At 48.8% G+C, this 25,034-nt stretch overlaps 2 protein-coding genes and 1 non-coding gene across 10 annotated transcripts; 2 read left to right on the forward strand and 1 right to left on the reverse strand.

Moving 5' to 3' along the window:
- Nucleotides 1–4,862: 4,862 nt before the first annotated feature.
- NHP2 (NHP2 ribonucleoprotein) lies at nt 4,863–8,590 on the forward strand. The gene is made up of 4 exons (XM_019711026.2): nt 4,863–5,096; nt 5,176–5,245; nt 7,491–7,596; nt 8,216–8,590. The coding sequence occupies exons 1-4, from the start codon at nt 4,937–4,939 to the stop codon at nt 8,339–8,341; spliced, it is 462 nt and encodes a 153-aa protein (XP_019566585.1). The 5' UTR covers nt 4,863–4,936; the 3' UTR covers nt 8,342–8,590.
- On the forward strand, nt 7,043–7,171 carry LOC141567369 (small nucleolar RNA SNORA30/SNORA37 family). Its single transcript, XR_012489964.1, has one exon. It is a non-coding gene; the product is annotated as a small nucleolar RNA SNORA30/SNORA37 family (small nucleolar RNA).
- RMND5B (required for meiotic nuclear division 5 homolog B) lies at nt 8,061–23,182 on the reverse strand. Of its 8 annotated transcripts, XM_088798578.1 has the most exons (11): nt 20,389–23,022; nt 18,195–20,089; nt 17,951–18,101; nt 14,503–14,648; nt 14,234–14,374; nt 12,893–12,993; nt 12,532–12,698; nt 11,575–11,740; nt 10,295–10,397; nt 10,049–10,203; nt 9,436–9,962 (listed from the first exon to the last, which is right to left on the reverse strand). In XM_088798578.1, exons 2-11 carry the CDS (start codon nt 18,195–18,197, stop codon nt 9,899–9,901), a joined length of 1,197 nt encoding a protein of 398 aa, XP_088654704.1. In that variant the 5' UTR covers nt 18,198–20,089; nt 20,389–23,022; the 3' UTR covers nt 9,436–9,898. The 8 variants fall into 8 exon arrangements, with proteins under 8 accessions (XP_019566583.3, XP_019566580.2, XP_088654704.1 ...); XM_019711024.3 differs by lacking the exons at nt 18,195–20,089; nt 20,389–23,022 and adding an exon at nt 23,029–23,182 and having other exon boundaries at nt 8,061–9,962; XM_019711021.3 differs by lacking the exon at nt 18,195–20,089 and having other exon boundaries at nt 8,061–9,962; nt 22,746–23,055.
- Nucleotides 23,183–25,034: the final 1,852 nt, after the last annotated feature.

The following is a 25,034-nucleotide window of genomic DNA, read 5'->3' on the forward strand; positions in this document are numbered from 1 at the left end:
ATCCTGGTCTATTTGACTCCCTTCCTCTGTCCACACAGCATGCTTTCCCTAGACTTGGTTTAAATTGGTAAACTGCCAAAGCCCTATTAGATATTAAAAAGTAAAAAAACAAAAAAAAAAAAAACAAGTTTGACAAACCAAGCACTACATCCATCAAAGCAATTTAGTACTAAAGAAAGAATAGAGAGGCTGGAAATGGACCCAAACACATATTAGAATCTAGTACACACAGAGGTATTTTAAATGAATGGATAAAAAGAGAAAGAAGTCAATAAATGGCAGCAGGACAATGGCTAGCCATCTGTATTCGAGCTCATGGTTTTGAGCCCTGGAGACCTGCCTTTCTCCTAACACTCACATTAAACCTGATAGATCAAAAATGTTTTATATAAACAGTGAAACCACACAAGCACTACAAAAATTTCCTTCAAATACAAAAAGCTTTTCTAAAGCGGTAAGAGACACCCTATAGAAATACTATACAAGAATAAAACAGGGAGTTAACAGAAAAAAGAAACACAAATGACCTGTAAAAATACGAAATACCCAGATTCCCTCCAAACTAAAGAATGTAAATTAAAACAAGACATCATTTCTCCCTATTGGATCATCACCACTCCTCCTCACCCTAAAAAGAAAGGGTTGCTAAAACCCAGTCTTGGCAGGCCATGGAGAGACATTATTAGGGTAACTGTAAGTCGTACCTTTTTAGAGGACAATTGGACAACACTGCATATATCAAAATTATAAGGTTAGGAATTTACCCCTGGATATACTCACAAAAGTAACAAAGATACTGCATAATATTCATTGCAAACTTATCCAAAATAGTAAAAACATACTAATGTCCATCAGTTGGGCGGCTAAATAAATTACAGAAATCCACACGATGCGATACGATGGAGGCATTGAAAGATTTATCTCTATAGTGGAAACAAAATTTTTCCAAAATATATTAAGTGGACATAAATTGCCAGAACAATATGTTATACTATTTAATTTATGTAAACAAATAAATATATATATACTTGCACATGTACACAAAAAACCTAATAGTGAATACCTCTGGAGAGCTTAAATAGAGGCAATAGAGCTTAAGGAGGATGTTTAACTTTTTGCTTTATATTGTTATATACTATCTGAAATTTTTTTAACATAAACATTGTCACTTTTTATATAATACATTTTAAGATCCAAAGCCAAAACACTGACCCTAAAGAAGTCCATTTTTCTGAAGTGCCACCCTGACTATTCTAAGCTCTCAGCTTTACGCAGTAAGGTGTGTCCCAAGCAGCTGTGGTTGAGGAAGGTTCCATCTTCCAGAATCCCACTTGATGGTCCCTCTCGCCTTAGAATCTGGCCCAAAACTCAGGTCTAATTTCTGGGAAGACGCCAATTGCCACTAAGGAAACCAGGGGGGCATGTAGGTTTCCATCCATCACCTTGACTAATACTGACATAACTGGCCTACAAAAGAGTTAAAATAGATTTCCAATAAATTGCATAAACTATATATAATTTTATTTTTTCTTCTACTTACTTGAACTTCAGCTCCTAGGGTAAGCATCTATTAATAGCTTGTTGATAAGTAAAAAGTCAGAATTCTCGTCCTCAACTAAAAAACGGGCAAAGGATTTGAATAGGTATTTTTCCAGTACCATGCAAACATCCAGTAAGCACATGAAAAGTTGTTCAGCATCATTAGCTATCAGGGAAATGCAAATCAAAACCACAACGACATACTACTTTGCACCCACTAGGATTGCTATACAGTAATGAAAAAGTCAGATTGCAGCAAGTGTGAGTGAGAATGTGGAGAACTGGAACCCTTGTACACTGCTGGTGGAAGTGTAAAATGGTGCAGCCACACTTTGGAAAAACAACTTGGCAGGTCCCCAAAAAGTTAAACATGGAGTTACCATTTGCCAAAGCAATTCTTCTAGGTATGTATCGAAAACATGCCCACACAAAAAGGTGTACATGAATGTTCATAGCAGCACTGTTTACAACAGACAAGAGGTGCAAACAACCCAAGTGACCATCAGCAAATGAGTGGATAAAACGGGGTTATGGAATGTTATGTAATAATGAAGCACTGACTCAGGCTACGACACATATGAACCTCCAAAACATTATGCTGAGTGAGAGAAGCCAGACAGAAAAGGCCACATAGTGTGTGATTGCATTTCTATGACGTGTCCAGAACAGGGATATCTACAGAGACAGAAAGTAGATTAGTGGTTTCTTAGGCCTAGGGAGGATGAGGGGGTCAGAGGGTGATAACCAAAGGGTGTAGGGGTTCTTTTTGATATGATAAAAATGTCCTAAAATTGATTGTGGTGACGGTTAATACCCTGAAACCACTGAATTGTACACTTTAAGTGGGTGAATTGTATGGTATGTGAATTATAGCTCAATTTTTAAAAAATCGTCCTCCTAAATTTTTTAAAAGATGAGCCCTTAGTCCATCTAGGTCTAACTTTCTTACTTTATAGACTAGGCACTGAAGCCCACTGAGTTAAATGACTTTCCCAAAGCCTTTTGTCATTTAGATCCCTGATCTACTGCCCATTGGTCATTGTGTTCTCAACCATTCTACAATGTTTCAAGTGAGCTCCAGTGGCCATGTGAACACAATCAGTAAAGTCACATAATTCACCATGAATCTGACACACATCTCTATGAGACTGGTGTTAGGAATAGATGGTGTAGTTTACTGAGGACATTTTTGTTCTTGGCACTTCATTGTCTTATCGCTCAAAAAGCTGACACTTGTGACCTAGCCAGGCCAAGGTTCCCACACTTTCACTATCCAGACATGTTTCATGACCTTTGAGCTAATATCGAATGTCAAGTCACAGGGCCTGAGCAAAGCGCAGGCTTGGAGACAAGCAGACCTGGGTTCAAATCCAGCTTTGTGTGAGCCAGACAGAGCTATTCACCTTTATAAGCCTCAGGAAATAAATAAGGTATTCCTTGTGGGCACTTGTGGGCACTAGGTGAGATAGTATTACATATGATATGCTTGGCACATAAATGTTATTCCTTCCTCCTTCCATATAAGAAATAAGTGGCCTTTATAACCAAGGCCTTGGTGAGGTCAGTCAAGCACATTGCTTGAGTTGGGTTTTCTGGGGAAGAAATTCTCTTCTGGACAGAGTTCATTGTGCCCATGAACACATTTAGCAACACTTCTCCCCTCAGTGACCCTGGCACCTGTCATCTGTCCCACAGTGCTGAAAATGTTCACAGGAATACCACACAGAGAGAGGAACGGAAAAGCACCCTGAGGTAGAATCTTGCCAGCTGTGTGCTCAGAGGCACTTGGCTTCCCAGGGATGGCCAGGACTGCCACTGCAGGACCCAGGAGCAGGGACAAGTCAGGGAGGGCTTGGGGTAGGCAGTCAGACAAAGCGGACAACAACCACCAGTCCTAACGCTGGTCCTAAAGCGTAGGAAGAGCTATCTTTTCTCAAGAAGTTCCAAAGTGAAAACATGTAAAAGATCAATTTTTGGTTACATTGTGCATACAAACTTTACTTTCAAATTATTTTTTATTGTTCATATACCATATTTTCATTGTTCAATTGATATGTTTTTATATTTGTGAAATTAGTTGGGGTCTAAAGTTAGGATGAATCGCATCCTGATTTTTCTTATTAAAAATACCAAATTTAAAAACCTATTCGTAGTTTATTTAATGACTGCTTGCAGGGTTAAAAGGTAAAATTTTAAGTTGGCTTAACTGACCTGTGATCCCACCGCCACCTTGCAGACTTCTGAAGTTCCACTTCTTGGCTTGTTCCACCATCACAGAAATGGCAGGTCTTCCACTGAATAATCAAAGGCAATTAATCTGTAGCAATTATCTAATTAATATCCAGCCAGTGTTCCTAGACACAGTGGAAGAAATAAGTTGGAGATATCAAGAGCCACCCCAGTCTAGGCCTACTTTCCTCCCCAGCGTCACTGTCCACTAATCTTCTACAATAACTGCAAAATGGGGGCCTACTCAGAGCTGTCCCCACGCCACTCCGGAGTGCGGTTCCCAGTGTCCACGCAGTTTTCCTCCTCACCCCGCTAGCTGTCACCACTATGCCCTCCGTGTATGAGGCCAGGCAGCGGTGGGAACCACGAGGAAAAAGGTTAGGGGATGGGGGAGGGAAGTCGGCGGGGACTGCAATTTTAGATAAGGTGGTCATCAGGGATCCCCTCCCATGAGTAACATTTGAGCAGTTCCCTGCGGGAAGAGGGAGAGACCTTTGGGCTCCCTGGGGAAAAGCGGCCAAGACCAAGGCGCTCCCTGAGTGTGGCCATCCATCCCTCGGCAGGAACGTGAAAGCAGAGTGTGAGAAATGGTGCAAGAAAGCAGGAAACGATTAGCAGTGTCAGGCTTTACCTGAACCTTGGCACCTGGGGCACACCACCCAGGACCAGCTCAGGTTGCGCACTGCCCATCTAAGGGGGCAGATTCTACCGCGGTTTGGAATCGCACTAGGCGGACATCGCCTTCTCCCACCTAGCTCGCAGACACAGCGATTTGTCCCTTTAGACGTGGTCACGCCCCACTGGTACCGCCGCCTCCTCCCGCTCCCAGAGCGTACAGGTGACGCCAAACTCCGACTAGCCCCAGCTGGTGCCCGGGTCCCTCCCCTGCATCCCGCCTCCCTCCAGGCCCCGCCTCCCTCCAGGCCCCGCCCCCGCCTCAGGTTCCCTCCCGGCCAGCGGATGACAGCCCGAGCCCCGCCCCTAATCCGCCCCTCCCTGCTCCTGGTTAAGGAGCTGAGCATGAACGATTGGTCTGAGTCCGAGCCCTCACTTCCTAATTGGTTGTGCTGTTTGACACGCCTCCCCAGAGCTGGTGACCGGGAAGTGATTTCTAAGACTCGGGCCTCGTGCATCGCTTACTGGGAAGTCGGTAGCCGCGACCGCTGCGATGACCAAAATAAAGCGAGATCCAGATGAGCAGGAGGCTCAGCCGGAGGCGTCCTCGGGGGAGCGTACTTACCACGAGCTGCTGGTGAATCTGAACCCCATAGCGCAGCCCCTGGCTTCTCGCCGCCTCACGCGGAAGCTCTACAAATGCATCAAGAAAGGTACGGCGGGCGGCGCGGTGGCGCGTGGGGGCGCGGGTGGCGGGCCGAGGCCCACGGACTGACTCTTCTGTCATTGCAGCCGTCAAGCAGAAGCAGATTCGGCGCGGGGTGAAGGAGGTTCAGAAATTTGTCAACAAAGGCGAGAAAGGGTAAGAACCCCCTCCCGCTGGATTTTGCATTTCCAAACGGTAATGAAGGTATCCTTACTATTTAGTAGGTGCTCGGTGAAAATCGGGGAAAGTGCTCTGACTCTTAGAAGATAATCAAGCAGTCAGTAAATTCTCTTCAACACAGCTAACCTATACATCACCTAACTTACCCAGCCCAAAGGGCCACCGCGGGGAAAGTGAATTCCAGGGAAGCGAATAGGATAAGCTAACTCTTCAGGTAGACCCGGCTTCATTCATTCAGCAACTGTTTATTGAGTTTCTACTCTTTCAGACACTATGACTTTAATCAAACAAAGTAAAAAGTTGTAATAGGTTAACTATGAAGAAAAAGTACAGGGTGCTTTTGTGAGAATGACTTCATTACCCTACATCTTTTCTGGCATTTATCAGAATCTGAAACTCATTTGTATTCTTATTCCATCTCCCAGTCAGGCCAGACAATAGGCTCTTTGAGAGAATAGGATAAAGCCTCTCCCTGCTGTATCCCAGAAGTGTCTGGTACCTTGTAGGTGCTCAGTAAATAAATATTGTTGGGGGGACTTGATGCTCAATGGAGTCTGACATAGGTGGGCGTAGCTGAGATCTGAATATATGGGATTAGTTCGGGGGGAAGGTTCTGCCAGAATAGGTCCCAGGGCAGGAAAGGGTAGGGGTGGACAGAGTGCCACCTTTTCATAGAGCTTTGTAAGCCATAAGTTTTTGTACTCAGAACTTCGGGGCAACAATGAGGGTTAAAGCCAGGGAGTGACATAATTATGTTTATACCTTAAGATTTTTCTGGCAACTTTGGAGAGAATCAAAGATGCAAGCGTATATAGGTAAATTGAGATAGGAGGCTACTGTAGTCTAGAGGAGGTGAAGGATGCTTTTGATTAGGTTGGGTATGGTGAAGATGGAGAGAACTAAAGTGGATGGATCTGAGAGGATTTTCAGACATGGAGTGAGGAGGATTCTAGCTGAACAGACAGAGGGCCCCCTCACTGAAACAGTGAACAGTGGAGGGGACGGGGTTTGTGTAGGAAGATCACAAGTTTGGTTTTAGGCAAGTTTTCAAGGTCCCTCTTAGACTTGTGACCCCTCTCCCCAGCAGAACTGTCAAATAGTCAGGTGGTTATATGGGCTGCAAGCTTAGAAGAGGGCCAGGATGAGAGAATAGATTTGGGTGTTGTCAGTACATAGATGGCACTTGATACCACAGCCACAGATGAGATCAGGAGAAGGTCCTGAGAGGGCAGCCAAGGACCAGGTGTGAGGAGCACCATGCTACTCAAAGAAGAGGAGCCTGCAGAGGAGGAGAGCCCACAAGGCAAAAGGCAAACTAGGAGAGTGTAGACCCAGTAGTTTGAACCAAGAGCTCTTTCCTGGTGTTTGTGGTGCTTGCATCTCACCCCTGGAGAACAGACTCTGCCTTCTGTCTTCAGGGCTCTGGAGGCCCTTGCCCCAGAGCCCTGACACCTTGCCAGCTAGAGCTGTAGCTGAGGAATCTGGCAAGCCCTGTCAATTTGGGGACTGAGTGCATGCTTCTTAGCCTGGCACTCAAGGCCTTTGTGTGTGGTCCCTGCCAATCTCTCTAGCCTCGTCCGCCCGTCTCCATCCTGGATTCCAGAGCCATCCCAGGCTGCCATCAGTCAGCCTCTGTGTATCTTGGTGCCATTCTGATTCTCTTTAAATGCTTTCTCTGCCCCCTGCACCCCCATCCCCACCCACAGGGCCGCCTGGCAGACACTCATCATCATTCAGCTTTCGGTTCAAGCGTGGCCTCCTGACTCCTTTCTTTTAGCACTTTCACAGGTCCTCTCCCAGGCAGTGGGGCCAGGATTTGGTAGCTGATGCTGAAAGAAAACCCTTGATTGCATACTTGCCCTGGGGCTGTGCCAGTGGCAGCTTTCACTTAATGGGACAGAGACTGTTCTGTGACATCTTATTCAACATTGTGCCTTTCTCTCTGTGGCTCTAACCTTAGGTCTTCTCCCTTTTCATCCTTTGCTATACAATAACAAAATAAAAAGAAAATAGAGATCATCTCTCCAGAGGAATGCAGTCACCAAATACAAATTTGCACGCACTTTCAGAGGTTGGGTGACCCACATTAATAACTGGGCTCCTTGAGGGCAGGGGCCATCTTACCCATGTCTGTACCCCCCCAAGGCCCAGTCCAGAGGTGGTACTTTCGACTGAAGAGGGAATGAGCAAGCTAGAAATGACAGTGTTTCTCCCGTTTCAGGATCATGGTTTTGGCAGGAGACACGTTGCCCGTTGAGGTATACTGCCATCTCCCAGTTATGTGTGAGGACCGGAATTTGCCCTACATCTATATCCCTTCAAAGACGGTAAGGAGCCCATGAGCCTGAACTTAATCACCACTGGAGGGGGCTGGGATAGGAGTTGCGGCAGCAGGCCACAGTGGGAAAGAGTAGAGGCTCTGGAGCTAAGACAGGCCTGGGCAGCTTCTTGGCTCTGCTGCTTCCTAGCTGGGGGACTGCAGTAAGTAACCTCTTTGCACTTACGTTTCTTTCTTGTAAAATGGGAATCCCCACTTCTGTGGCCTGGGAAAATGAAGCAAGGACATGCTTTGTCAGCTAAGATGCTGTGGCCATGCTAGTCCTGTTAGGTGGGTGCAGTGCTCAGAGGGGGTGTTCTGGGAACCTTACACATCAGGAGCCAGGTCTAGGGCACAGGGACTGGGGGATGGCAGGAACCTGGAGAGCACAAGCCTTGCCGAAGGGGACAGCCCCTGCTGGGCTACAGCCTTTCACAGCTGCCACGTGGGAATGTAAGCCCAGTGTTGCTGAACCACTTGAAAGTTTGCTGAGTTTAATTGATGGCAACCAATTTGAAATGTTTTTCAATACAATGATGAACAAATAGCACACATCTGTGAGCCAGATTAGACTGGTGGCTCATGCGTTTGTGACTTCCTGGCAAAGAGCCCTTCTCTGTCCTTTGCAGGACCTGGGTGCAGCCGCAGGCTCCAAGCGCCCCACCTGCGTGATAATGGTCAAGCCGCACGAGGAGTACCAGGAGGCCTATGAGGAGTGCCTGCAGGAGGTACATGCCCTGCCCCAACCGATGTGAAGGACTTGAGCGGCACCCTGGGCACCTGCTCCGGAAGCTGCTGCTCTGGCGGCGAGCCGGCTGGCTACCCTCCTGCTGCCCACTCAGCATCTCCCCAGTCCCCTGAGCACATGTGTTTTCCCAGGAAGCTCCAACAGTCATTTTGTGAAGGCAAAGCCATCATCTTCTCCAGAGTGCTGTTTCCTGATGAGTGTCCTGGCATTCATTTCCAGGGACGAGGTGTGGGGGAAGTAAATGCTCACACGAAAATGTGATGAGTCTGTGGGTGTTCTTTCAAGCAGCAGCTGCTGGTGGAGCCAAGGAGTTGGTGGGCAGGAAAGAGTGAAGCAGCCTTTCTCACAGAGTATTCAGTGCCAGTGCCCAGCCACCAGGCTGGTGTTAGACTCAAGCTGAGAACGGACTATTTGCTGCCCACCCTGAGCTTTTACCTCCCACTTCCAGAGTAGGTGGGAGCTGCAGGATAAGGCAGCTGAGCCCAGACCCCACTGAGCAGAAGCCTGCAGCCCCTATGACACCCCAATTCCTCTTCTTCCCCCATGAGCCTTAAGTGCCACTGAGAAGCTTATAGGAGCAATGTACCCACCCACACAGGGCATTTTAAATAGGAATATGAAGCTACATTCAAAACCCCAGGCCGTCTCTTCTGCGTGGCATGATGGCCCTGACAACCAGACCCTCCACACATTTTAGACTGAAGGTACCCTCCTGCTCTCAAAGGCCCAGCATAGGACTCAGTACACACGGCAACCAGCCTTTAAGCACCCTGGAATAAACTGGAAAAAGCTTGGGCCTGAGGGTCAGATCTGCTTTAAACCCCAATCTCTCTCCTTTATAAGCTGTGAGCCCTGTTGGGCAAGTCATTTCATCTTCCCAACTGCCCTGCAATGATTTCTAATACGCAGGAAATGATATTTTATGTATGTATATATAAAAGCACCCTGCCCAGAGACTGACATCTCCCAGCTTTTTCGCCCAATCAGAGATGTAGGTTGGGTTCTTCCTGACTGGGTACTGGCTGCCATGTTCCCCCAACAGCAGCCGCCAAGCCATTACCTGTGTGCAGTGGACAGGTAGTAATTCTTTGTCAGTGAAGCTAAAGGCAGGCAAGGAAGAAGGCCTGTGAATGTACTTGCTCAAAGTTCTAAAACAATAGCATTCAGTTCTAACCCAGACTATTTACAGTGGGCGATGGATACATACAGTTGTGAGGCTGTACAGTGGGAGGAGTGGGCATGGCATTGCGTGGCAGTAGGAACTGGCTAAGGGAAGATGTCTGCTGCTGCCACCAAGTCCTCTGATCCTCCGTTGGCTGCTGCCAAGTCAGTGACAAATATAAATAGAGACAGCAGGAGTGCAGAGGCCAGCGTCTCACCCTCACAGCCAAGGAGCTGGCTGCCCGGTACAGGTTGGTTCATCAACCTCCTTGGCCCCTGCCCATGGTGGCACACAGCCAATGCTCTGCAAAGAACCACAATCCACTAAGGACAACCACCTCTGTGAGACAGCAAGGCTCATGGGTGAAAACCCCTGGAAAACAAAGTTCCTTCCAGGCTGGAGTCAGAATATGATGCGTTTCCCATCTGCTGGGTTCTGCTCCATGGGACAGTAGGGACACTTCAGCCTGCAAAGGGACAAGAAACAAGTACGTCTCAGGCACTGGCCAGCAGGAGAGCTAAGCCAAGCAGTAGCAGAGCACGGGGAACTTACTTTCCTCCATTAATGAGCTTGTTGAGTGCATCTCGGGAGATAACGTGGCCACAGATGAGCTTGATGGGAGGGTTGGAATCAGAGGTCTGCTGGCGGAGGATGGGGCAGGCGAACACCGAATGGTACCAGCACTTCATGCCTAGTTCGATCTCAATCTGGGGAGGGCAGCCGAGGGGTGAGTCCCACTTCCTGCTGTGGCTGTGCTCCTCTGCGCCTTCTGCCCACACCTCCCCCGCCAGGGCTCACCGGTAACTCGTCCTTATGACTCCAGACCCCTGTGCACTGTCTCTGCTCAATCACAGCTTTGATGTTCATCAGCACAGGCAGCGCCACACAACCGGAGGCAAAACTACAACAAAGAGCAGGGGCTGGAGTGTCCAGACCGTGAGCCCAGTAGACAGACAAAGGACCAGACACTGTCACGGGCACGGGACTCGGGATGAGGTTCCAAAGTGGCATATGGTCAAATGGGTCCTAGAAAATCTCTCATAAAGGTGGCTCATAAAGTGCCACATAGGTGGTTATGTGTGTCCAACTCTCATGCAGCCCAAAACGTGAGGACCTTGGGAAAGACAAAAGGAAGATCCGGGGCAGGTACTGCTCATCCGAACCATGGAAAAGGTCCTGGTGTGACGGGGGCAGTGATCAGTTGGAAAGGGCCCAGCCTGCCTGCCGACCCCACTCTGTTGTCATAATGCACCTCTATAACTGGTTATCAACTGGGCACTTAGAAATGGGGGGCAGGTTCAGATCTCAGCCAAGCAGGAGCAGAGCTACTTGGGGGGTAGGGAGCTGACTGGCTGGAGCCTTGTGCTAAATATCTACAATGCAAAGGGTGGCTGTCTCGGAGCAGACGGCGGTCCTGCTGGGAAATACTGTCCTGTAACGAGTCCACCACACTGGGTGGAGCATGACACTCACAACCAGCCTGAGTAAAATGCACCGGGACACGACCCACTATTGCGCAGCGTGTGGCCCTGGGATCATGTCCACATGCCCTTTGTTCCTGAGGCCCTAAGCAAGTGCATCACGCCTGGAGCCTCTGTTTCCTCATCTGTGAAGTAAGGATAATAGTACCTCTAACTCCTGGGTTGCTGGAGTCATGAGAAGGGTCTCACTGTGCAGGAGCCTCTGAGTGAAAGCTCGCGCGTGATACGTGTAACTCAGTCACTCAGGTCTCCCGGAGGGCAAGTACTGTTTAAGAGATGAGGCTGAGAAAAGGCTGGCTGTGGAGGGTCTGGTGAGAGCCCGGCGGTGAAGTACAGGTAAGACGGGACCTCATTCAGGAGACCTCACAGAATAGGAATCTTGCCCCTGCCACTAACCTCGTGGTGACCTCGGACCACACCTTTCCTTAATGTCAGTTTGTACAACTGTGGAAACAGGTCATTCCTATTTTGGAGAATGACTGAGCCAACTTAGGCCCGTGAAGGCTCTGAGCACCGTGCCTGGCACATGGCAGGGCCTCGGCAAACTGGATCCCTTGAAACCGTCCCCTTCATGCCGTCCCACAGGGCTGGCTGTACCTGATGCTGAGGGGCGACTCCACAGAAAGCCCCAGCAGGGAACAAGCATCGCGGGTAAAGGTGTCCTGGATCTCGGCCCAGTGGCTGCTGTCCAGGAGGTGGCAGTAGGGCGACTTCTCCAAGCCCAGGCGCAGGTACACCAGACTGCCCATCATCACCTGAATCTCTACAAGGCAACCAGGCACAGCTCAGGGGCGCAGGGGCCCAGGGGCCAGTTACTCCCTGGAGCTAGGGGTCCAGCCCTGGTGGCAAGATGGGGAGCAGGCTGAGCCCCGAGGCTCCCAGGCGCCTAACCTGGCCAAGCAGGGCCTTAAATACTTTTAGGCAAATTGTTTTTCCCTAAAATCCAGTGGGGCTGTGTATGGGGGATGAGGACGGGCACCGCCATGTGCGTTGCACAGGCGGGTCCCAGTTGTCTTCCCAGCCTTCCAACTGCATCAAGGAACGAGTCGTAGGTTGGCATTCACGGCCATTCTCCAACACTAGCTAATCTCCCTTTTTAAAAAGGTTTCAGGAGGCATCTAACTAAAATGTAATAACACTGCTTGGTTTTCATATTTATTTATCAATAAACTGAAATAATAAATATGAGAGAAGCTAAAGAAAAAAGTTATTAGCAGTAGGGTGGCTAGTAATGGAGAGATTGAGATTCGGAAATCCGGGTGTGAGGGCTCGGGAAGGAAGATGCAGAGGGTGCTGCGTGAGTCTGAAGGGGATGAGGGGGGTTCTGGCGAGGGGGCCAGTGCCAAGGTACAGCAGCGGTGTCGGGGATCTGGGGTGGTCTGAGATAAAACTAGCAGGGTGTGGCAGAGGCAGAGAAGGAAGCACCTTCAGTCTGGCATTCACCTTGGAGACAAGGAGGGAATGATCAGAGGTCTCGGCGGGGGGCAGCACCCCAGGAGCATGCTGATACTGCCAGCGCCCAGCAGCGCCCACCCTAGCACCCTGGCCACTTACCCCGCTGGTGCAGCCGTGCATAGGGCTGGAAGTGCCGAGCGTAGCTGAGGGCCTCCAGCTGCCTCTTGGGGCCGCCGGCCAGGAGGTGGATGAAGTGCAGTCGGTGCAGCTTAAACTCCAGGGAGCTGTTGAGCTCGAGCAGGCGCTGCCTGTGGGAGACAGCCCACCTGGGAAGAAAGGGGCCAGTGAGTCCAGAGCTGGTGGGGCAAGAGAAGGGGCCCGGTGGAGCCGGGACTGAGAGGTGGGCTGCAGGGGCCTATGTGAGGCCACAAGACAGGTTGGAGGCACATCAGGCTTGCTGCATGAGAGGAAGACCACAGACAAGCCCTGTCCCCTGCTGGCCCACCCCAGGGCCACTTACTCCAACGCCGGCCCCAGGTCTTGTTCGTGCAGAGCTTCCAAGATTCGATTCAACTCCAGGAAAGGCTGTTTGAAATCCCAGTCCACATTCAGCGTTGATTCCTGTGGGCAGAGCATGACCCCACGACTGAAGGACAGTGTTTCCAAAACTGTCTATTCTAATGTAGTAAAACCTCACCTGCCAGATAGGCTGGAGAGAGCCAGGGTCTGCGTGCGGTGCTGTGGTCTGCTGCCAGCCAGCCGCCTGGCCCCTCATGCCCATTTCCATTCGGGGAGGCTGACTACCACATGCTGGCCTTCCACAGGGCCGACCACAACCTCACCCAGGTCCTAGACAGTCCTTAGGGTCTGCGTTGAGCAACACAGGGAGAATTTATTTTTCTTCCATCCTCTTTATTCCTTTAAGATAAAGGATCCTTTACCTTTACTGCCAGTGTGTCTTTAACTCCTCACAGTGCTACTCTGTCATTTTCCTAATCTCCTTTTAAGAAACAGATATCAGGTTTCGACTCAGAACCCTGGCTGATAACCACCCCTCGCTAGAAATTAATGACTTCACTTGTCACAGTGCACAAGGTGAGACAATTAAGTTCGCGAACTCATCCTAGAAAAAGTGCTACATACCTCACTGCTGAATATCACTACGATCACCTTCGAAGTACTTCACTTGGGAAGCTATGCACCGACGCCAGCGCCTAGTCCATCCTTCAAAGTAATTTTGGAACTCTTTCTGGAATGGCCATCAGAGTTGTCTTCATGTTACCCTTGATGTCCTGAATGTCATCAAAATGTCTTCCTTCAATATTTCCTTTATTTTCAGGTAAAGAAAGAAGTCATTGGGGGCCAGATCAGGTGAGTAGGGAGGTTATTTGTTTACTGGCTAAAAGCTCCCTCACAGACAGTGCTGTGTGAGCTGGTGCATTGTCATGATGCAAGAGCCAGGAATTATTGGCGAAAAGATCAGGTCGTCTTAACTTTTTCACACAGCCTTTTCAGCACTTCCAAATAGTAAACTTGGTTAACTATCTATCCAGTTGGTACAAATTCATAATGAATAATCTCTCTGATATCAAAAAAGATTGTAAACTTGGTTAACTATCTATCCAGTTGGTACAAATTCATAATGAATAATCTCTCTGATATCAAAAAAGATTGCAACAAGTTCGCGAACTTAATTGTCAGACCTTGTATATTTGTAGAGCCACCTTCTACTTATGGCGGGGGGCTGGTTTCCTTTCTAAAATAAATTCAGTTCAAGAACAACAGGACTCTAACATAAGAAAAATTAATAAGCAGAAAGCAGAGCAGGTGGGTCCCAGCAGCGCCCCGCCGGGGCCGTTACCTGGCACAGCTCCTCGGCCACGCCAAGCATGCCGCGCTGGTACAGGTGCTCCACGATGGCCATCTGCAGGGTCTGCTGCTGCTTCTCCCGCGAGTCCCACACCGCGTTGGAGACTACACCACAAATCTCAGAATCAAAGTTCTGATAAAGACGAGAGACAGGGCCCTGTGACTCAGTACGCTCACTCCCCACGCCTGCTTTCCTGATGAGCCACGGTCCACACCAGCTCCAGGCAGCCCCGCCCCCAGTCCGGGCAGCCACATGCTCACCCTGTCAATGGCTTTGCCCACTCGGGAGACACTGCTGTGAATGTCCTTGTGGTCGGAAGCCAGTTTCTGCACGGTGTCTTTGATCTTCCAGCAGCACTGGGACATCACCAGGGAGAGGGTGGCTGAGAGAGGGGTCCCCTGGAGGGCTGCAGAGAAATACTGGCAGTGAGCCAGAACCCGGAAGCAGATGTTGTGGCCCTGGGCTCTGGGCTCTGGAGTGAACAGAAGCCCTGGAAGAAAGATACATTCTGCCACATTGTTAAACAAAGCCTGGACCGGAGCTGTGGGAACAGGAACACATGACCACCTACCACCTCCAGGCAGTGTTCTGAGAATGAAAGCAGTGTAGACACAGGGATCACCTGGGCACCTGGATACAGCTAGACCTAAACATTTCAGTTACCTGAGTCCAGAAATCCAGCCCCCCTCCTTTGTTTGTTTAAGCTGGTCTGAGCTGGGTTTCTGTCACTTGTAAGTGAAGGAGTCCTGACAAATACAAACAGGAGTTGGTGGGTGGGCCCCCCACCTACCCTAGGGAGACGGGGCAGAACTGCGCTCCACTCCTGGCATTAGCACTGCCCTCCCGAACCCCAGCTCGCCACTCATTTCTCACATTCTGCTGTCCCACCTCCATTACAGAGGGCCACACTGCACATTCCCTGGCCACATCCCCTTTTAGGACAAAGCAACACTCGGGAAACCAAAGCCTTTAACCTGGAATCCCCCAATCTCCACTGCCCAGGGACCCCACTGACAGCGTTAGCCCCGTCCGAGGAGACACAATCTCCCTGTAAACACACTGCAGCCATAACCGCCTGTTAACCAGGAGCACAGCCCGTGTGAAATAAGGTTCACGAAGACCAGCAAGAGAAAACTGTTTCTTCCACACAGTTAACGGATGTCACCAAAAGCAAGGAACCCCGGGTTTGTATTACAGCATGGCACAATCATATAACGGTACAAGAATGAGGCAGAATTTCCAACCCACCCACCCGCCCCCGGTTCAAGTCATTGTTCTCAGTCTAGTTGTGTTGCATGCAGCTCCCTGGCCCATGTTGGTATTGAGCCTTGCACTCCACCTGGCCACAGTCAATCACTGGCTCTCCCGACCACTGCTCATGGCACCCACTGCTCATGGCACCCACTGCTCATGGCATGGCAGCCCACCTCCAGGTCAAGCCATTGTTCACAATCTTAGCTGTAGAGGGCGCAGTTCACTGGTCTATGTGGGAATGGAACCAGCAACCTGAGGGTTTGGAGCAGTGCTCCAACCACCTGAGCCACCGGGCTGCTGGGCCACCCCAGAATTCTAGGTACTAACACAGAAGACTCTCCATGATAGACTGTGTAGGGAAAATGCAAGGTGCAGGAAAGTATGTGCTCCCCTGTATGTGATAAAAAGGAGGAGGAATAGACACTTATATAGACACTCATTTATATGACACCTACGTGTGAACACAGATGCTGCCCAGAAGGGCACCTGAGAAACCAGGGACAGGGGTGACTTTTGGGGAGAGGCCCATAGGAACTAGGAATCAGGAGGAAAGGGAGCCTTACTTTTCACTGTAAGCCTTTTTGACCTTGAAGTCTTTTCCATGTCCATGCATTCTTAAAAAAAATAAAAATAAAAAGGAAACAAACTCTACTTTGTAGATTTGTTTTTCTCAGGAGTACTAGGTGTAGCAATTCTGAAAATACTTTCTACGTATTGTAGAAATTACGCAGATGAGAAATGTACGGATGATGTTGGCAGTCAGGCTCCTCACTGCTGGAGAAGAGAGATACAACTATGGATGGGGGAAGGCTAGGAAGAACCCGGTGATACTGGATTGGAATTGGACGTATCAGTGTAAATGCATGGTCTGTGATATATAGAGAAGGAAGGAAGGAAGGAAGGAAGGGAGGGAGGGAGGGAGGGAGGGAGGGAGGGAGGGAGGGAGGGAGGGAAGGAGAGAGGGAGAGAGAGAAAGAAAGCGAGCCTAAAAACAACAACACTCCATTAACAACCAGATGATGGTTTCCAAATACCATTCCCCACCATGACTACCTGCAGAAATTACTGATTCCAGTGAATATCTTATTGTGCCAGAAAATAAGGAAGTGCTTTAAAATAATAATAATAATAAAAAGATAGGCTACATCAAAAGGACACAGGCAAGAGAAAGAATGGTGCTGAGACAACTGAATGTCCACATGCAAAAGAATGATGTTGAACTTCATACCATATACAAAAATTAACTCAAAATGGATCAAAGACCAAGTATAAGAGCCCAAACTACAAAACTCTTAGACAAAACAGGTGTAAATCTTCATGGCCATGGATTAGGCAATGGTCTCTTAGACATGACAACAAAAGCATAAGAAACCAAAGAAAAATAAATAGGACTTTGTCAATATTAACAACTTTTGTGCTTCAGAGGACACTACCAAGAAAGTGAAAAGAATATACCAACAAATCTTTATCTAGTAAGGATCTAGTATCCAGAATGTACAAAGAATTCTTACAACTCAACAATATAAAAAATGGGTAAAAGACTTAAATAGACATTTCGCCAACAAAGTTATATAAATGGCCTACAAGCACAGGCAAAGATGCTCAATGTCATTGGTCATTGGAAAAACACAAAGCGAAACCCCAATAAGCTATCACCTCATACCATTAGGATGGCTAGAACCAAACAGGCAAGTGAGGATGTGGAAACTGGAACCCTCCTCCTACATTGCTGGTGGGCATGTGAAATGTTGCAGCTGCTTTTGCAAAATAGTTTGCCAGTTCCTCAAAAAGTTAAAGAGAGAGCTATCACGTGACCCAGCACAGAGACAAGAACAAAATACTGATTCAGGCTATGATGAGGATGACCCCTGAAAACATCGTGTTAAGTAAAAGAATTCAAACACCACATATTGTACGATTCCGTTTATATGAAGTGTCCAGAGGAGGTAAATCCACAGAGAGAAAGTAGAGTAGTGGTTGCCAGGGGCTGGAGGGGAGGGAGGAATGGAATGACCATTTCTTTTTGGAGTGATAAAAATGTTCTGAAATTAAAACTGTGTAAATACACTCAGAACCACTGAAATGTACACTTTAAGAGAGTGTTTTTAATGTGAATCATAGCTCAATTTAAAAAAAAATGAGAAACTATGTATGAAATTCTTACAAACTTTCTCATGGAAAAAAAAAAGACGTAAGAATCAGGGGTTATATCTCTGGTCAAATCTTAGACAATTTGAGCACCGAAATACGTAACAGTAATGGATTACAACCCACTGAATAAAATAAGAATCTATGAGTGTGACTTGATAACAAACACATAAGGAGAGCTTCTTCCTTATAGCTGAATGCTACGTAATAAATGCATAAGGAATAATAGAGATGCCACCAAGTAGCCTCAGGGTTTCCTAGGCCCACAGCGAGGCAGGAGTGGGGCTCTTGTGGGGGGACACCCACCTGCACTGGCCAGCTCGGCCCGCAATTGGCCCACGTGGTGCAGCAGCTCCTCCAGGCTCTGCTCGCAGTGCTGCCCGTAGGTCAGGAACTTCTGTAAGACCTTGTCCACCTCTCTCTCCACGCTCGCACACGGCTCCATGGTGGCCTCTGTCTGGGGGCAGGAGGAGGGTCCACTGCATCAGGCCCCAGCTGGGCCAGGAAACAAGGTGGAGAGAGCTCCTGGACCCCCTGACCACACCCATACCATCAGTGCTCAGAAATTCCCAGCTTCACATATCTGTCCGCAGCTCCATTACCACAGCCGGGGTGCCCGGTGGAGGGGTAAGCAGGCGGGAGGACAGGGATTTTGAATCATGGTGAGAAAATTACTCGGTTTTCAACTTTTTTCCTTCTATAATACTCGTTCACCTCCTTTTAGTCAGAAGAGAGGGCAGGCCTCACAGAGCCCTCAGCATGAAACATTAACTAGAAATCCATACATACACTGCCTATTTTCATATTTCATGTATTTTCATATATTCAGCGTAGCCACCTTTTCAGTTAGTGGATTTGGTTTTCCATGTACTCTAGTGATAGAAGCCATGAAGGCAGTCCTTGAGAGGCTGCTATTTGCAAACAGCCTAAGGACAACTGCCAACCGCATTGTCCCAATGGGCCTTGCCCACTATCTCAGCTTCAATCTCCCCTGCTGCTCGCCTACGGACAGGTAGCTGTGTCTAGGCAGCTGGAACCCTTCCTTCCTCAAAGCTCTGGGCCCTGGTTCATCCTCTCCCCAGGATGTCCTCCATTACCCCTCACCTCCAGACCACTTGAGAAGCTGGCTCATCCTTCCCAAGGCAGCTCAGAGGTCACCTCCTCCAGCAGCTAGCTGTCTCTCTCCTGCCCCCACCTGGCTCCCTCCATCTCACACGGCCCCTCCTATTTCAGTTTTTTTTTTTGTATGGTTTTTTAACTGTGGTAAAATATACATACAATTTACTGTCTTCACCATTTTCAAGTGTCACTGAGTACACTCACAATGTTGTGTGACCGTCACCACCACCCATCTCAGAACTTGGTCATCTCCCCAAAAAAGCTGTGTCCCATCAAACACATCGTATTGGATGAAACAAAACTGTCGCTTCATGTCTACACTGTCATCAGGCAGGTTTGGGAGGTCAGCTTTGTACCTGCCTGGTGTCTGGTGTGACCCAAATAGCCCATGATGTTTTTCTATTCAACCCGTACCAGGAAAGCTATGTGGCTCTCACTTGATGCGGACCTCATTCAGCTGTCCTATTTCAGTTTCATCATCTGTTTGAGGGCTGCCTCCCCACAGGCTAGAGCATCTCTTCTAATACAACCTTCCCTCCTCATCATACCACTGAAAGAAAGCTGACTTTTCTCACCCCACCTTTCCTACCACTGAGGCCCCCTTCTTACATCCCTCCCCTCTGAGCCACTGCTCCCCTCCGTTTCAGAGCAGCCTTTGACACTGAACACACGGAATATCCTCAAATGGTTGGTAACAGAGTTCCCTCCCTATCCTCCCAACCGTCGGACTAGAAATGAAACGGCTCTGAAACGTTCAAACCTGGCAAGTTGTCCATTCTCTCAAACAAGGTCCAGCAACATGACAAGGAGGACCCAAGGTGACCATTAGGATTCTCCAGTTTCACCAGACTCAGCCCACTTCCACCAGCCCCGTCAGTTGTGGCCTCATCATCTCAGCCCAGCAAGGGGACAAGTGACAGGAAAATGGCAGCCAGAGCCTTGTGATGTATTTATGCCATCTCTCCTTACGGCTGATGCTATCACACTAGTTTGTAATCATGGTGTCTGGAAAACGTGCCCCCTCGGCAGGCAAGACCTCAGAGATATTGCATGTTCATTCCAGACCACCACAGTGAAGTGAGTATCGCAACAAAGCGAGTCACATGGACTTTCTGGTTTCCCAGTGCATATAAGTTATGTTCACACTATACCATAGTCTGTTCAGTGTGCAATAGTATTATGTATGTTTAAAAAACAATGTACACACCTTAATTTAAAAAAATACTTTATTGCTAAAAAAAAGCTAACCGTCATCTGAGCCTTCAGGGCGTTGTAATCTTTTTGCTGGTGGAAGGTTTTGCCTCAATGTTGATGAAAACGCAATATCTGGAAATGCAATAAAGTGAAGCGCAATAAACGAGGTGTGCCTGTACCCTGTTACTGGGTATGAGTCATGATGAGCAATCCTAAAGGGACTCCTAGTGCCTGAAATAATATTAAAATAATAATTATTATTGCTATTAATAGTTAACATCTCGTAGAGGCTTATTATGTGCCAGACACTGTTCTAACGACTTTGCATGTATTAACTAATTAATTCTTACAAAAACACTATGAGGTAGGTACAATTATTAGACTCACTTTACAGATGAGAAAATGAGACACACAGAGATTAAATAAGTTACCCAAGGTCACGCAGCTGGGAAGTGGAGGACCTGGGAACTGAAGCCGGGCAGTCTGGTTCCAGAGCCTTCTCTGAAGCATGATGCATCACTGCACTCTGGACCAGCTTACCAGGCCACCATCTCACCAGGAAAAGGAAGCAGCCAGTATGAGTGGTTGGAATGAGCACACAGCAACGATGATGACAGGAAGCAGGAAAATTAACCGCAGAGCCTATGAGATGAGCAAAACGATGGCAACACAAAAGACTGTTTGCCAAGAGTGTCTGGGAGCCAGAATCACAATTCACCAAAAATAAATACAGCTCAAGAAAGGTCAGGACCTCACCAAGGTCAGTCTGGTCCTGTCAGACACCAACTGATACGAGGATTACCAAAGGGAAGCCCAAGTCAGCATCTTGAAATTGTATCAAAAAGCTGAGGAAGGAGATGGGTATAAAGATTTTCATCCCAGCGCTGTGTGTTGTGACAGGGAGTGGGAGACTGTGTAGGGGCCTCATCACCAAGGGAACTGATAAGCCAAGGAAGTGAAATGTGGGGGACGCATCTAGAAACCGCATTCCAGATATACCCACAGCAACACTAATAAGATCCCAAATCGTGGTACTGAAGGATAAAAAAAGAAACGGAATTAACTCTAGGCAGAATATATTTATGTAAATTAAAAATATATGCATACAAACCAAGGAAACGTGCAAATAAAAGGACATACACCAAACACATCAGAGTGGTGATAACACATAGGGGGAAAAGGGAGGAATGGGGATAAAAGGGAATACGTAAATAAATACAAAGGAGAAAAAGGTCCTGCATAGACCAATTAAATAAATATACAATGAACTGAGAAAACTCAAGAATAACTTAAAAATAAAATAAATGAGGTGGGAAAACAGAACTGCTTGCAGGTATCCCATCCAAAAAGCCCAGGAGGCTAATCCAGCCTGTCCAGGGTGAGCCACTCCACCTGAATCACAGTCGGTAATCTTCACCAGACACAAGGATGGATGAGTTTGTGTTTGTCTTTGACAAATTAATCCAATGGAATTTCATGTCCATTGTCCCCAGCCCTCCTCCGCAGGGTCTCACACGTACTAGGGTGCTCCCTCCAAAGGAACACATCAGATCCTGTCACCCCTTTACTCAATACTTCCATGGCGTGACATTCAAGCCCTGTCATTATACATTCACTTCCTTTGTACAAGCTGATCCTGTGTCCAGAGTACCCTCCACACTTGTCTTCCCAGGAACACATGATCAGCTCCCCACAAAGCCCTGTGAAATCTCCCTGCCCCCCTCTCTGTGGAGGACGCCCATACAGCAACACTGTGGCACAGTAACTGTCTGTTCACACGTCTGTATCCCCCTTTAGACTGTGAGCTAGCAGCTCAGGTCTGGAGTCCATCTCTCTCGTCCTCTCTCTCCCCTCAGTGCCCAGCCCAGGGCTTGGTATACAGTGGGTGCTCAGGGAGCATTTGTTGATTAAACGGTGCATCCACCTCCTAACCTTTGGGCTAGGGAGACTGAGCTCAAACCTGCAGTGGTGGGCAGGAAGAGACATAAGTAAAAATACCCCCCCAAGGGGAGTTTTGTCTCCCGTCTTCCTCATCCTCAAATAGGAGAACCCCTTCTGGAGCAATGGGGGGAAAGGGAAGTTTGTGCAAATCTCAGAAAGGTCCCCTGACAAAGGCCTGACACCGAATTGGACAGCTTCCATTGACTCAACTCATACTTTTGTACCCCCCCCCACCTCTATCTATTCTCTGCCTACAAACCACTCCTCTGATTAAAACCGGATAAATTCCCAGTGTAATAAGATCCATCCTCCTTTTTATGGCCTTTAACATTCTATATGAGTCGACCCCGGACCTCATCTCATACCACTCTCTCTCTCACTCACCATACTCCACCCACACTAACTAGCCTGTCTGTTCCTTGACTTCATCCACTTTATTTCTGCCTCAGGGCCTTTGCACTGGCTGTTCCCTCTTCCTGGAACACTCTTCCCCCAATCTTCCTATGGTTGGCTCCTTATTAGGGTCTCAATGCAAACTTCATCTTTTCAGAGAAGCTCTCCTAGACCACCATATCTCATGCTGACCCCTGTGGCCCACCCCCACACCAGTTACTCTATTGTAACTGTTGTCCATTTTCTTCACTGTACATCCCTATTTGAAGTTTCAATCTTCCTTTTGTCATTAACCAAAACTGGAGAGAAGAAGCAGCCACCATTTTCCCTGGACTGCAGCCCCTACTGTGAGTTTTACCTACATTAACGCAATGACCGTTAAAACCCCTACTCGTCCTTCAAAAGACCCTGCTCGAATGCCCTGCCTGGCCCCCTCTCGTCTGCACCGGGTTACCTCCGACCCGGCCAAGTCACACTATGATGGGACGTCTGAGTTCCGGCGACCCCCAGGCACAGTCGGCTCCTCGAAGGTCCTACGAATCTGTGGGATTCCAGCTCCCGGCCCGGGGCAGACGACTGCGGAGAAAACCAGTCCAAGGGCAGACTGGTGCGGAGGCTTAGTCGGGAGACTTCGGGAATGGCCCGAGGCCTGGCAGCCGGGCGGAGCTGCAGCCCACTGCCCTAATAGCCGCCCCGGCGCTTCCGCACCTCCTGGCCCGGAAGCCCAGGGTTCTCACCTGGGCCGCAGCTCCAGCCCTGGCTTCCGGCGCAGCTGTCCTAGGAACCGGAAGCCGCCGGTGTTGCTCCGCGAATTCGGACTCGCCCACTCGAGGTTTCGCGGAGGGGTGGCTGTCCCTCGAGCCCGCGACTTTCCGCCTGGCCGCCCGAGCCTCCCTCCCTCTCCCGCGCGCCCAGAGTGGAGTCGCCCGCAGAAGCGGCGCTTGCCGCATTCGGGGTGCACGCCCGGGGCCTCGGCTCGCGCTGCGATTCTCCCCGTCTGCGGGAAAGAATCGGACTGACCCGCAGACGGTGCCGGTGCGTGGGGCGGGCGGGCCAGAGACCTCTACCCGCCCCGCACGTCTCTGTTCTAGCGCGTGGCTCCGGGCTCAGAAGCCCTAAACCAGAAATAACTCTCCCAACCCTGTTCCCCGCACTCTGCCCTTATTCAAAGTAAAGACTACCAAGCGGCACAACGCATGTCAAGGTCCGACAGTTAGGCTCTCCCGCGATGGCTTCTTGATGCTCTTTTTGAAACATCAAATGATGTTTAAAAGCTGTTGTTTTTTGCCCCTGCCCCTAAACCGGTACTTAATATACCTAGAGGGCATTCAACCGGAGGATTAAACTACGGGGGGCGGGGACCAGCCCCTTGCCGTCCTCCATTAGTCGCCCTCCTTGGAGGGTGTAGGGCAGTTGCACAACTGCCCTAAAGAGGAAGAGTGAGGGTTAGGAAGCAGAGGCGGTGACCCCAAACCTAGGCCAGGACTGAATTCACGCTCCTCCCAGGTCCGCTTGCTCCGGAGGGGAGGGGCAGAGAAGCCCCGCACCCCTCCACAGGCTTAAGGAATTGAACTGGAAACAGCCCAAGAGAAAAAGTTCGGCCTCCGTTTCCCTGACTTCCTCTTCCCTTTCTTGGCCAGTCTCATTCCCGGGCACCCTCCCCTTCAACCCTCCACCTCTGCCCCACCCCCCAAACACCCTTGCACAGTCATGTTTTGTTTTCTGTATAGCACTTGCACAACCCAGTTGTTGGGTGTTTTTTTTAAATAGCATTTGGTTTGAAATTACCTTGTGTGTTTATTTGTTTATTTTATCCTCTGATCTCTGACCACGACCCCTCAAGGATAAAAGCACCATTGGGGCCAGGACTCTGTACTCAGCACTGCCGTATCCCCAACACCGCATGCTTGGAACACCTTACCAGATGCTCAGAAATACTCTGTGGTACCCACGTGACTCCAAAACCTTATGCAACACGCAGGAAGTGGGGCAGTCCTGTGCATCGGGAGCATCTGGAGAGGCCTGTCTGTGCACCTCCAGGAGCCTGGGTGGTCCTGGCCCACGCACAGCGGCGTGGGTGGAGAGTTGAGTGAGCCTTGCCTGGGGCCCCCGGCCTAGCTGGGGCCTCCAAGCCAACAGGACTTCACAGGCCTTGCGAACGCCCCAGGCTTCCCCACTTCCTCTGAGGGAGCCCTGACCTGTCGTCCAGATACGCTTGGTGTGAGCAAAGCTGGTCTTCTGCAAGAACTTTGAATTCCCGGCTGACTCCTTTGTCGGGCACTTTCACCTTTGTCATTGTTCTCCCCGGCATGTGGCTCTCCTTGCAGTTGTGTCATTTTTCATTGTGCACAAAGCTTTAACATAGTTGATTTTGTCAACCGCATTGTGTGTGTTTTTCTTTCTGTTTTTGTTGGGGGGAGGGGCTGTTTCAGGGCAGAAAAACGTAGCTGTTCTCCACTAACTCAAATGATAGTCTGTTTAACCTTTTGCTAGTTCCCTAGGATTTGATTTTTAAAATTTAACTCCTCAGCAGTGTCTATTTTGCAGAGGGTGATGCAATGTATGACTTATTTTTCCCCACGTTTGTCCACGTATGGAGGCACCTCTCATTAAGCAGCCCTTCCATACCCTCTCGTTTTGAAGCCCTTCATAATCATATTAGAATTTTCTACAGAATCTATTTCTGGCTCTTCATTCTTTCCATTGAAGTGTAGTTTTGTTAATATTAGGTTGGTACAAAAGT

The sequence above is a fragment of the Rhinolophus sinicus genome, chromosome 5, assembly GCF_057876585.1.
Source record: "Rhinolophus sinicus isolate RSI-liver-muscle chromosome 5, RSI-T2T, whole genome shotgun sequence".
In the NCBI taxonomy this organism is placed as follows: Eukaryota; Metazoa; Chordata; class Mammalia; order Chiroptera; family Rhinolophidae; genus Rhinolophus; species Rhinolophus sinicus.